General features: G+C 37.0%; 1 protein-coding gene across 3 annotated transcripts in view; it reads left to right on the top strand.

The window, feature by feature from the left end:
• NELL1 (neural EGFL like 1) overlaps positions 1 to 14,331 on the top strand; it is a 286,471-nt gene that overhangs the window by 158,759 nt on the left and 113,381 nt on the right. For all 3 annotated transcript variants that reach the window (XM_038139924.1, XM_038139923.1, XM_038139922.1), the window contains exon 14: positions 10,167 to 10,289. In XM_038139924.1, coding sequence (XP_037995852.1) covers positions 10,167 to 10,289 — 123 coding nt within the window. The remainder of the gene's footprint in view (positions 1 to 10,166; positions 10,290 to 14,331) is intronic.

The raw sequence follows: 14,331 nt of genomic DNA, 5'->3' as shown, positions 1-14,331 counted from the left end.
TAGTTAAAGCATTGTGGAGTGCTGGAAACTGAAGCTCTAGAGAACTTTTATCACCAGTATAAGTTCATAAAGACATGATGAAATGTTGGCTAAAAATTGCATCCAAAGGTCTGTTACATTCTTTCTGTATTCCTGATTTTGAGATTTTTGCAGAGTAAAGCCTTCAGGTATTGTTGATCTTAAAGATGAGATTCTGATATCAACTTGATAGAAGAATGCAGCTTTCACAATTTTATGGATAGAAAGAAGCCTGTCCTATTATATTCCTATATAAATAAAAGAAAGCATATTGCTTGAGGGCTTTTTTCCTGACCCAGTGCAGGCGCTTGGAACATATTCAGCTTTTTACAACAATGAAGCAAAATAAAACAGTATCTTAAGATTTAATGTTAACAAGCATCTCTCCTGAAAGCTGCAAATTAGGCAGTGCCACTTGCTAGTGTCTCAGGCACTTCAGATACTGTCATCACGTGTGATTTCTTTATTTTCTTAAGTGAATGTCCTGTGATTTTAGAGAAACTGAGAACTTCATAGAATTGGTGTGTTGTTCTTGTGTATCAATATTAATGCCATGCTGCAGTCTGGTTGGAACTGCCGAGCTACTTTCTTTCAGCATGGTACACCACATGTAATTCAAGGCTTTATTTGCTTTCTGTATGAAATCACCTACTTTGTAACTATGTCAAGAAAAGCAATAACTACATAGAGAAATTTGGAATAACTAGTGGTTTATAAATACACAAATCAATATATGCAATCAAGGTACCTCATAAAAGTCCAGTGTCTTGATGCTTAACTAGTTTATGAAACAGCAAGGGATTGTATTAGAAGTTTAACATCCCATAGAAGTTTAACATCCCATAGTAATAATCAAGATGATCTTACTGCTTAGCATGTTCCAATTTAAAACCACTGTTCTGCTTTATAATTCAATCAGGATGACTTGTGTGAGGTACTGTGTGTGAGGGAGAGCTCAGAACAGAATCCCAGCACAGGGATATGTGCTCTGACTGACCACTGCACCTCAAGGCCATACTGTGTCTTTTATGACATCTGGAATTTCTTTGGGATTCTGTAAGTAAATAAATAAGTGAATAAGATATAGTCACGCATACTATGTTACTGCATATCTCTAGAAGTAACAGTGCATAAACTGGTTATTCTGATATATAAATTGCATAAGGAGAAACAGTTTTCAGATGTTTTTGTTCTTGCAGGGGAGGATATATTTCTTTGCTTTTCAACACATTTCCCTTGTGTACAGTATCACATTTTTGTTGATTTTGTGAATAATTTCCTGTTCCCCCGAGACTTGGTCTTAATAATTGATATCCTTTAGTCTTAAAAATGGTTTTATATTGAAGCAATAGGTTGTGTACTTCCTTCAACCTGTGGAAGCATTTGAGACATTAATTCTGAGCTTGTAGGAACAGAAATGAAGCTCCCATGCACTCTATTACCATTTAATTTAGGGATTACTCAGGGTCTGTAAGATAGTCAAGGTGCAATCCTTACTAAATTTTAGTTTTGAAAAGTCATCTGGTGTTTGTGGAGTTCAGCCTCACTCCTGCAGACTCTGAGTGGTTGCAGATGCCAGCTCTTTGCTCAGTGCAAAACTGTACTAGCAGAAGAGCTCATTCCTTTGATAGCAGGACTTTGCCATCAAAAAGCTAACACAAGATTTTTATTTGACGATGAAGTGTGGTTTCTTTCTTATGGAATTTTTTGTTTGCATCTCTTAAGTATGCAATAGGCAGATCTTCAAACTCTTGTAATGGATGTTTTGTGTAGATCCTGTCTGAATTGCATCCAATGCCTGTCTCCAGAATTGTTCTCAAAGTTTGCTGGCAAGTTTGAGAATTAAAGATGCACTTTGCTAATGACATGAATAATCTGGCTTTCAAAAATAAGTCAACAGAACTGCAGCAGAGTATCCAGTTGAGTATGTCATGTAGATTGCCACTTTATTATCAGCCTCTGATAAGGATCCCTTTTGAAATTACTCTGTATATCAATATTACTAATATTTTGCTATTATATAGGGTGTGAAAATTCAATGTGAAAGATTACCCTTTATACTGTGACTCTTCACATTAATAATCTATTAGCTGGTTTTGATAATTTTAATATTATTTACTAATTTGACATGTCTACTCAATTTAAATGCATTTCAAAGACTAGGGAAATAATATTTAAGTTTAAAGATAAAACAACCATGTACCCTTCCAGTGATTCTTGCATTTTCAAACATTTGATCTAGTTTGTTCAGTGCTGTTTTTCTTTAATCTTAGTGAGCTTCTGATTGGGGTGAAATGTGTCTAAATGTATACCAAGGTTTTTCAAGATTTCACTTCTTCAGCTTTTCCACTTCTTACTTTGATTTCTTGTTTTCTTTTTTATGATTGTATTCAGAAAACAGTAAAACCAAATGTCTCTCTTTTCGCTTCCTTACAAAACATTATATAGGCATTTAAGGTATATGTGCAAATATTTTATAGTGTGCTAGCAAGAGATCAATGTCTTTTTTCTTCTCCTCTTGCAGAAAACAAATGCAGTGTTACTGTCAGCAAGGCTACCTATTATTAATCTTGATTTAGTCAAAAATAAACTTTTTTATTACAACAATTTAGAATTTCTTCACTGCTCAGTGAACTCATCTCATGGAAATTCAAATGGGTACTATTGGCAGTTGTTTTTATAAAGTAGTGAGGCAGAACAGAGGATCAGAGTATAAAGTACCTTTCCCTTGGGGGGAAAAAAATAGGTACATACACAAATGCTCTAAATTAGCCATTACCATTCAGAGGAGAGATACTGAAAATGTCAGCTCACTGCTCAACTGTGGTCAAAGCTGAGCAGAATAGTGAGATCCTTTGGGAAAGACATTGAGAACAGGTTGATAAATATTATTATGCTGTTCTATAAATTCATGATGTTCTGGCGTCTTGAATCCTGTGCGTGCCTCTGGCCTGCACATCTCACAAACTGAGGGATCACACGGAGAACTTCAGTGCAAGAGGGGATGTGGTAGAGCAGGACTCCTTCAGGTTGTAAGGAGTTTGATTCCAAGAGGCAACTGCAGGCACATTTGGAATTTTATATTCAAATTAAATCCCACTATTTCTTCCTAATTACCCAAGAGTAGCATGTGTCTACTCTTTTAGAATGTAGTCTAAATAATTTCATGTTTAACACCAGAAGGTGTTTGTTGTGTCATAAATTACAAAGGCATTTTAGTTTCTTATTAAAAGAATGGCAAACGGGGTACTTCAGCCAGCATTTTGGATGTTTAAGTGCTCGTAGGGATGGAATTGCAGAAGGAAACAGTGGGCCTTTTCTGTTCTGCACCGTGTTCCTTCTTCCTGTTTCCTTGTGGAAATGGGCAGGGTGAGCTTGGATGCTGAAGTTGGGAATGGGTATAGATAAAATTAATTTGTTTCTCTGATTCTCATGAGTAGAAAAACACATTTGATTTTGGTTTTTTACCCAGAGTTTTCTGAATTCACAATTGGCTATTATCATTCACCAGCTTACCATCTATCTCCAATGTAATTTCTTGTTTAATGTATGCATGTTGTTCCTAATTGCCTTGGTTTTCTGTGGGACATTCTTCCTGTGTGTTCAGAATAAAGCTTCCTTTTATTGAATCCATTTAAAAGCTATTTCTTTTGTTTCATCACAACTTCTTATGAGCTGAAATCCTGATACCACTAAGTCCACAATTCTGCCTAAATTAATTTTTTTTAATCTGTCATTTTTAAAGCCCTAGTTACTACATAGAATTCCAATGACATGCAACAAAGAATTAGTTTTTAGAAGTATTGGCTTTTTAGGAGTATTTGGAGAGATGGCTTTCTCCTTTCTGAGTTGTCAAAGACCATTGCTTAATGGCTGCCAGATAATTAACTTTACATTAGGCCGTGTACTCTATACAAATGGTATCTGTATTAATAAAAAATGGTGGCATCCAATGACCTTGCTGTTCTGCAAGTTGTCTCTCTTAAGTCTCTTGGTCATAGAAATGTTTGCTGCATTTGTGGTCCTGCACCCCACAAGCTGGCTGTTATCTCAGCAATTTAGAGAACAACTTAGATTTCTTTTCAATGCTATGAAAATATGAATAAATGGATAGTCAGAATCTTTGCACAGTGTATTCCAAAGATGAATGTTTTATTATTGAAGTATGAAGGCTTTGAGGAAGTAATGAAAGAGAATTCTTACAGTAAGAAAATTGTTTCTATCTTGTAAGCTAGTTTAAATTGGAGCCTTTTCTTGTAATAAGAAGTGAAAGTAGCTATAGGGAAAGACCCTTCATTGGAATGTCTCTGTAATTCCATCCCAGCGTCTGTCTTTTTTTGAAAAGCGTCTTTATTTAAAGAAAATGAAGATAAAAATTTCAGCATTCTTGCTTAAAAATAAATCCTGTGTTAAATATACCTTTTAGAAATTATAGGTTTGAAATTCTTTATGTGCTTTTGCACAAAGGAAAGCTATCCTGATTTTATGACTCTTGACCAAAATGTTCTTAGCTTCACTATGTGTTTTTTGCTGTATAATTTCAATGTAGGCTCTAATTTTCAATTAAATATTTTGGACAAAGCACAAACAATACAAATTCTAGAGTTATTCCAAGCATGCACAGAAAAAAAAAAAAAAAAGTGAGGGAAAGATAAAGTTGTCTAGATCCTGCCTTTATAGACCATACAAATCTAGTAAGTGCTAACAGTGTTGTGTCTTTCAACATGGGAAAATAGAGGCACCCTATAAATTCTGTGGTAGTTCTGGAAAATGCATTAAAGAAATATACAAACAGAATATAATCAGAGGGCATATTCCTCTTAGATAATGAATAGAAAATTGTTTTATTCTTTTGTAAGAATGTGGGTATTTATAATACCCAAAATTTCAAAAGTATAGAACTGTTATTTTTGACTGATGCTTCTGATGTTAGCTGTTAGAGCTGCCTAGAGCTTTTCACAAACACTGCATTTCATGTACATATGAAGGGAGAAAATTTGCATTTTATTGTAATTGTTTATATGTATGTTTAGATATGTTTCCATTTGCTTCCATAAATACATGATAAATCCTTTTTGTACCTTGCATGTGTTCAGAATTTTTTTTTGTGGTTGTTTTTACTTACAAACAGTTTTGCAGTGTCATGTGGGTGGCTTTATGCAGAATGTATTACCTCAGGCAAGCAAAGTCTTTGTCTGGCACCTTTCCTTCTGCCCCCAGTGCTTTTCCTCCTGCATTCTTCCAGTTCAGTTTAGCCCAGAACAGAAGGTACTTCTTAAGTACCACAAAACAAAAGTATTTTTGTGGTTCCTTTGCAGAGATTAGTCTGGAAAAGCTGTGGTAAAAAGGATTTGACAGAAATATGTGTACATGAAGGTTACTGACTTTTTTTTGTTCTTGTTTGAATCTTTCAATTTATACTTCACACTGAAGTGATCAGCCATAAGCAGATGGAATGAGAACTCATTTGAGGTGTGCAGGAACTGCTACTGCCTGGTCTGGGTTAACTTCCTTAGCCTTAAATAGATACTTGTGTTTTGAAGACAGCTGAAAGTTTAGTTAAATTTTAAACAAGTCATTTCACAGCTGAAACGTGGTATGGTTGAATGGTGTGCTGCTGCTGAAGGTGGAGCTGGTACAGCTGGTAGAGAGCCTTGACCTTTCACAGCAGTTCTTCTGTTGGCACTTGTGCTCCTGCTCTCCTTGTGCCTCAGGTGTCTCTCATTTGTTGGTTTTACACACGTGCATGGTAGGTGTTGGTGTGCTGGCTCTTTGCCTGCTTGGGGTCCATCTCCTCAGGCGCATGCAGAGGGGGGGATGCAGAGTGGTCACAGCTGTCTTGGCAGCCTGGTCAATGTGCTTGTTTCAGCAATTTCCTACTCATTTCATGTCCTCACGTCTTCCATGGGAAGGGTTTGCCCACTGTGCTGGCACTGGGCAGCTGCTGTGTGTGCTCTGGGATCAGCATGCTTAGACCAGGCTGTGTTTTGGTGCAGGGTGGTTCTCTGCTGCCTGTGGGACATATTGGTACTTATTATAACAGGATGTGCAATCCTTAACCAGCTACTTGAAACTTTTTTCTGGTGAATTAACTTCACTTTTTATGTGATTGTTACCACTCTAAGACCATGTAGTACTGAAATGAATTCTGTCACTGTCCAGATAAATTCGGATTAGGCTGCTTCTGAACAAAGTAGAGCTAACTATAATACTTGTCTTCTACAGCTGTGCATGTGTTGGTGTAAAACTGCCCACATAGAAACATCAGACCTGTGATACTGTTGGTGTGGTCTTCTAAGGTGATGTACAGAATCATACAACATGGCTGAAGGAGGTGTGTTTTTGTAAAAGGATGATTAATTTCTTAATTTCTTACAAATGCTTTTGGAGGCAGATGGCCATTCTCAGGTGCAGGCTGAAGGAAAAATGAACTTCATAGTCATTTCTTCACAAGATAGCCTGACCTAGGTGTTGAACTCAGAAAATTTGAAGAAGATGCTCTCTAACATTTTGGAAAAAAAATTCATGGAAGCTTTTGAAACTTTTAGGCAGTTTTTGTCCAGAAAGAAAATATTAAGTTTACATATGTATTTTCCTGGCCTTAGCAGTAGCTTGGTGGTTTGGAAATAGGGCCAGGAGAGTTGAAGCATCAGAGATGATGTATCCTTCCATCCCTCATCTCTACTTACAGGAAGAATAAATAAAGTGCAAAGGAAATAAGCAGTGGACATTTGATGCTCCCCTTTTCTTTTTTTTTTTTTTTTTCAATAGAAGATTGGTTTTATATTTACATATTTACATTTCTGTAAAATCTTCAGTACTTGAGGATTTCAGAAGAATGATAAATGCTAGGGAAAAAGCAGAATCTTGTAATATCCTTGTTTTATGGGGGGGGGGAAAGGCTCAATAAACTAACTGATCTTGTGGCTTTGCCGTAAAGCATGAAATAGATGCAACAATCCTGAGTAACAGAAATGCTGATGTTGAAGGCAGTTCACGGAGATTTCATAAACAAATTAACGTGCCTGTAAGAAAAGAATGGTGCTGCTCTTGTAGCTGTTCATCAGCAGTGGTAGCTGCTCTTGAAATAAACATTAATAATCCAGGTGAATGAGAGTTGGGTCAAGGAATTCTGTCCTTTTCAGTAAGCCTGTTCTCTTCATCTTTTCATCTTTGATCATGAACTCATTTTGTGTATATTGTATAGCAAATAGAAGTCAGAGAGATGGATGACTTCAGTCAGACTTAATGGTGACAGTTTTATTCCTGAGCATGGCAGCTCATTTGTTTACATATACATGCATGTGTGTAGAAGAAACTAAAAGTTACTTTTGTTTTCATTTGCTAGGGTCCCTTTCTTGTGCTTCTCATTTCCAGCCAAAAGGGAAATAGTAAAAAAAAGATGACTTTGGGCTTTTTGTCTTGCCTCTGCCCTCGTTGGTGCTTTGGAATGATGCTGTTTGTGACTCCTTTCTCTTGCTGTGCAGGGTCCTTCCCTGCCAATTTTATTTGGTGTCTAGTCAGTATTTACTGCAACATTAAAGGAAAAGCAGGCTCTGTTTGATGTGCTCAAATGGGGATTTTTGGAAAGCAATATGTGTATGAAAGTGATATTATTTGCAAATTAGTCACAATCTTATTTGAGTTTAAACAGAGCATGAGCATTTCCATGCTCTGTTCCCTCAACAAGTGTTCCAAAGGATGAGCTCCTGTGAAGGCACATAAAACCCAGGAAAACTCAGTACTGAGAGATTCTTAAGGATTTTTCATCTGGATGAAAAGAGTTTTGTACCTTGGCAGGAAATCAATGCTTTCTCATTCTTATTAGGCCTGTAGCAACATCAGCTATAGACATGTCTACACCAGGGAAAACTTCATTTGAAGTTCCCATTGTTGCAGCCATATTGCTGCTAAGAAATCTTGGGATTCCTCGTGCAGGTGAAGTTCCTTTAGTCTTCCTTGTGCTAGCAGCGTCAGGATGTCTCATTAAGGGCAGGTTCCCATGTTCAGATTTGTTGCTGGCTCTTTAAATTACATCAGCTTTGATAAAACTGACCTCTGCTTACAGAATATTACTGTGGGATAGCTGCTCTGTCAGTGCTAAATCTTTTGATATTTCCAGCATCTGTATATCTGCAGAAAAGCTAAATAGGGATTTACATTGTCAGAGTCCTAGAACAACATAGCAGACTTATCGTCTCCTATGTATTTTGGAGAAAAACACATCTGGTACCACTGTGAAGTCTTTATTTAGACTTGAAGAGCTGAGAAGGTAATAGACTAATTTGGACAGTTGCTGGAGTAGGAATGTTCTTGTGTACACACATGGGCCTATCGCAAAGGCATGCTCATTACAGAGAATACTAACACAGGAAAGCTCAAGACAATCAGAAGTAGGAAGAGGAGGGACAGATTATGGGGAGGGTGTCTCTTTTAAAAGAAAGCATAATACAGCTTCAGCTGCTGTAGAATGCCTCCTTAGAGGATAGCTTGATCCCTTTTGTGTCTGACCCAGCAGCCTGAGCACCATGAGACCAAAGCAGCAAAGAATCAGCCTGTGGTACAGTTTCCTAAAGATGAAGGAGAGAACAGGCAGCCCTTCAAGAACCCTGGCGTTCTGAATAAGTAAGGCCTCTGAAAACTGGCAAGAAACTGCAGTGAATTACTAAGCAGAGCTAGGGACCAACATAAACTAACAAGTATAAATTCAAGCATGAGTTTATCAGCTGAAGCCAGGCACATATTAGTGTGTGTGTGTTTCTTGCTAAAAGCAAAAAGTGAGAGGCTGATATATTGCTTTGATGCTATTTAAGAGAAAATAGTTGCAATCCATATCACTTTGCTGTCAAATGTGTTTGAAAAATGGAAAACATGTTGGATATATGTTCTGCAACTAGTTATCAACAGTGTTCCAGAAGTATTTGGTTTAGTGGATTCCTTAGAATTCACCATTCAAATCTTGTATGTCTTGAATTATCTTGAAATTGGCTGTTGTTCTTTACTATGGCAGAGTGAGAGCATTGCAGAGGTTAATTGTAGCCTGTGATGCTGCTGTTCTCAATAGAGAGACTGTTCCAAAGGGCTTTGTTTAGTCTGCAAAAACGAGTATTTTGCTCCTGTTTTAGAGGCACTGCCTCTCTGTGATCTACAGAAGGCTAGACTTGGTCTCTAGTCCTTTGAACACCCTGGTAAAAAGCTTAAGCAAATCCTAATTCCAGGAAAGCATAATTTTTACCTCTCAGCATATGGATATCAGCCTGATGATTGCAGTTGCATAAATGAAGGCTACAAAGAAGGATTGCAGATTCTGATATTTTTATGTCATTTATCTATTGTGTGGTTTTAAGAAAATTCATTGCATTCTTTTGATTCCACTGAAGAAAATCATAAAGGCACTGGTGCAAAAGTGCAAAATATCCAGACTTTCTTTGTGCAATCCTATATGAGGGAAGCTTCTTGTGATTGCAGGAAGAAGCAGAAAGCTTTGGGGTCAGGTAGTTCATCACCTCAAACTGGTGCTTTACAAGAACAAAAAGGCAGCAGGAGAGTGAAGTCTAGGAGCTGTGGCAAATTTGGCTGGGGGCAGCAGCTGGAGTTGCTGGATGAAAGCAAAATATGGTCTGTTTGTCTGGGAGCCTCTTTGAGGCTCAATGGTATGATTGGTGCTCTAAAAATGTGAAATGTTACTACATGCTATTAGAGAAGGAGTCAGTTCAACATGAATTAGAGCAAGCAGTTGTGACAGCTGAACTGTGTCATTAAAGGGCAGGCTGGTAAGGCCCCTCTTGTGTTACTTAGCTTGTATTTATGATCATTACTGCTGGTGATGGACAGTGATGTAAAGGTTAATCTTCACAGCAGATATTCTTCCCTGATAATCTTCTTCATAGCTTTTTGTCACAGCCCTACTTTGCCTCCTCACTCATTCTTTTTCTTCTGTTTTTAAACCTAAATAATCTACTGTTGCCATGCACATATTGGGTTTCTGAACAGGAGCAAGCCCTTAGATGACTCCCATGCCAAGCCCCCAGCACTCAACCACTGCAGCATCCTGGTTCTCCCACTTGGTTTTCAAATGCCACATCAGCTCGCTGCAAAGCTCATTGCATCTTGTAATTTTTCTTTTCATTTTTCCCCTCCCCACTTAGAGCATGATGAGTGTGGCAGTGGGCAGCACAACTGTGATGAGAATGCAATCTGCACCAACACCATCAGGGGACACAGCTGCACCTGCAAGCCCGGCTATGTGGGCAACGGGACCATCTGCCGAGGTAAGTCTGTCATTGTGGGGACACCATAAACCTGTCAGGATTTATTAATATTTGCTGACAGTCAGCTGCATTCTGGTAACTTATGATGGCTGGATTTTCAATGGTTTGCTTTAAGACATCTTCTGGCAAATGATGGGAATTGATTTGTGCATGACTTCTTAGGAAGAAGGAAATATTTTCGGAATGGAAGGAGACAAGAACTTTATATTTGCTGCACTGAATACTGTCATTTGAGCCAGCATAATTCAGCTTTTGAGTGGCGTTCATGTTTTATAAAATCTGGCTGCTATGTGCTGTCACCTTTAGCTTTTAAGTTTTAATGAGATGAATTTTAAATTAGGATAATTGTATTTTTTGCTAGCATCATGTGGCTGTTATTTGACTAGTTGCATCAGAATCATGACTTTTTTTAACATATAAGTCTTTAAATGTGTATTTTGAAGATTTCTTAGTTTTGCAAACAAGAAATAATGATAGCCAGCCATGTTTTCTGTGAAGTATTCATTTGTGGCATGTCATTTATTTAGGACTGGTTTTATGTTTTTCTTTCAGTAGAGAAAGAGAAGCAAATATCTCATGAAAGAACAAAGGAGGATTGGATTAGTGAGGACTCTGTCTTGAAGTAATACTGAGTTGTAACTTTGTAACTCATGCATTTATGAATTATATTTGTCTCAGAAAAAGCTGGTTTTTGTCTTTTCTGGGGTTTCATATTTTCTGAACAGAATTAGAGTAATAGAAAACGAAATTTTACGGGGTTTTTTGGTTTTTTTTTTAATGACAACAATTGAAACCGAGGAATGTACTGAATAAAACATTCTGTACAATTTCAGGCACAAGAGGCTGAATATTAATTTTTCAGACTCTTGTAAATCGGCCAAACAATTCCTTAAAGGACAATGAGCTTTGATGTCATTCCTGTTTCAAGCCGGAGTCCTTCACCAAGATTGTCCTGTCACTGTCAGCTGCTGAATTAGCAACCATCAGATTGGTTTTGATATGACTTTTATCTGGGTACTTTCCAGCAATGCCAGAACATCCCTGCGCTTAAAACTAAAATGGTTACTTAAGGATTGAATAAAGAATAGAAAAATGTACTGGAAGTGTTGGGCAAGTCAAACCTTGGTTTGTCTGTACTAAAGATCAACAGGTGATACCAGGGAGAAACTCACAGCAGTCTTAGATTACAGTAAATATCAACTGCAGCACAGACAACTTGAGTTTCAGACAAGCCTGAGTACTGAACAGCCTGACTGTAATATTTTCTTCTTCTTATTACATTAATTATATTAATTATATTTCTTTGAAATTGGGGTGTTTGGATTAGTTAATAAAATCTGTGTTTTCACACTGCTTTTCTTCATTTGCATACCTTTAATGTGCCAAAAACTCGAAGTGAAATGCCTACTGCATATTTATTAATTTGGTAATGTTGTAGTAATGAAATGGCACTAAAGAAATGTGATAATGTTTTTACTCTCAAAGTTCTATTGAAACCTGAGCTACTAAAATATATTTTTTTGTATATAGAAATATTACATATTGTGTATATATATATGTTTAGTATGCCTTGAATTGCACATTCAAGTGTAGTTATAGTTGCCTTTTTAGATAGGTCTGCATGGAAATACAGGGATATGTGTTCTTATATTCTGACTAGGAAGCATAAATTGGAAAGACAACTGGAGATTATAGAAAGGGGTTTGCAGTCTAATAATTACTGAAGTCACTAAGGACAAGAATAATCCAGCACTGCATGGAATAGTCATTACTGCTAGCAAGCTACTATTAGAATCATCTGCATTATAGTAAATTGCAAAACACACTATATGAAGTACTGGCTTGATTTTCTGAGCCTGTGGTTCTATGGTTACATTAGGTTTTCACAAGTTTGGATGTTAATTTAAGAAATGTTCCCATTTTGCCCATGACAGCAGAAACAGCACTTCTTCCTCTTTTTTACTAAGCTCAACAGTGATATGTCATCACTTACCTGCCACAGTGTTTCCTTGCACAAATGCTGGCACAAGGAAAGAGGTGTGAACATGTCAGGACAGCTATAAACTGCTGTTGGCTTGTAGTATTTTAGGGCTTTATCTTCAGGCAATGCAGATTGGAAAAACATAGATAAAAGTCAAGGTGATATGTTTGCTGTAATACCATCTGAAGATAAGATAAATGTTTCTATTGTCCTTGAGACATCTGCAAGTGCTTTATAAATGTTTACATGTTAGAGATATGTACACACACATAACAGTGTTTCCAACTACCACTGAAATAATAGATCTCTGTGGTTCAATAGGAAATGTAATTGATGCTATTCAGCAAAACCATAAATGGAAAAATGATGGTTTTATAATGAGAGAAAAGGACTGACTTTGTGCATGATTCTGCATTCCATTTCAACAATTTATTTTAGCAGTGTTATAAAAAGTAAAATCAGAGTAATGATCCTCTTTGGATTTAGTGAATAACACACTGATAGTCTTTACAAAAAACCCAGGATACTGTTATATTTGTTTTAGAAAAGAATACATACGTAGTTGAATTAAATTGTATTGTGGACTACTGGCAAATGCACCTTAATTACACTGGCAGGAATTTGTGTTGTTCGCCATTTTTGTGAAAAGCACAGAGAAATAAAAAGAAGCAGAAATAATATGGACATGAATATAATGATTGCTGGGGATTTATGAAAAAAAAGCAAACAACAAACCAAACAAACCCTAAATACTTAAGAGGAAATAGACTATATAAAAAACCCTCAAACCCTCAAACCTGTATAATCAGATAATCACACATCTTGACTAGCAAAAGATCTTGTGCATAAGGAACTGCATTACTGTAAATGTAGGACACTGGCTGTTTAATTAAAGACCGAATTGCGTCAAAGATGTGGAAATGGTCACAGAGGAGGGTGGTGCAGAAAGGGCACAGACCAAGATTTGAAGGGGCTTCTGCATTAAAAGAGATACTGCCATAGTTTAAGTGACACTGAAAATGGAAAGAGAAGTGGAGATGAATGCAATAAAAACTCTACAAACTCATAGTTATTTATATGTAGACAGTGAGACAATAAACTAGAGACAAATAAAATTTCCTGTGAATACTCTCAATTTCACTTTAAGAAGCAAACCTTAGCATCTCAGGCAGACACTGAAATTTGGGTAATAGATGAGAGCAGAATGAAGCTCTGGTGAACTAAAATGATAAGGCAGGACAATGCTGTGCCATCACCATCAGTAAACTGGACAAAGCAATGGACCCAGAATCAGGTAGATCATATATCAGGATTTCTTTAGAAAATGGTAAGTAAACCAGAGATCCATTCTGGAAGAAATTACAGCATAGAAAGCAGAGGAAAGATGTATAACTACTGGAATAGAGAGAGATTCTGATTCTACAGATTTGTTAAATAGCTCTTTTCTATGAAGGAAACTTTGGAAAAAAATAAAAAGAAGTAAGAATGATTTGGGATATAGAAGATGTTATAGGTGGGAAGTGGAAGACATGTCATGCCCTTTTACTTGAATTCTCTAAATGAATTACAGAATTCATAGGTGGGGGTAGAATAAAGACAATTGGAGCAATTTCACTAAACTTCAGGATAGGATGTAATAGTGCAGCATTAAGGCTGCACTTCAAGTGGAAAGGAAAGGTGATAAAAACCAGTTTAGCAACTGAGTGTTCCAGTTAAATAGAGTTGTAGTGGGCAAATAGTGACTGCTTGGTACAGCATGGTACTTTGAAGTATGCCTGTCAGGATGGACCTCATGGGAAGTCAGTGGCAGAAGTTAGAAGGAAGAATTTTCAGTTTCCTGGGACAGTTTTGGTTTCCTGGGACTACCAGGTTTGTGAATAACTCGTCACCCACAGACAGGATTGTGTGTATGAACATATAACACTGTCATCTCTAAAATGAGTAAAACTCACTGTCATGGCTTCAGCTGAAAAACCAGGGGTAGTGAATACAGATATAAATACCATTTTTAGACCTTAGAGGCTCTTGGTCTGTGTTATGTTGCAGTGTTTCTCTGTGTAA

Source organism: Motacilla alba, chromosome 5 (genome assembly GCF_015832195.1).
Source record: "Motacilla alba alba isolate MOTALB_02 chromosome 5, Motacilla_alba_V1.0_pri, whole genome shotgun sequence".
Taxonomy (NCBI): Eukaryota; Metazoa; Chordata; class Aves; order Passeriformes; family Motacillidae; genus Motacilla; species Motacilla alba.
Note: the sequence above shows the minus strand (reverse complement) of the source record. Positions and strands in the feature narration are given on the sequence as shown.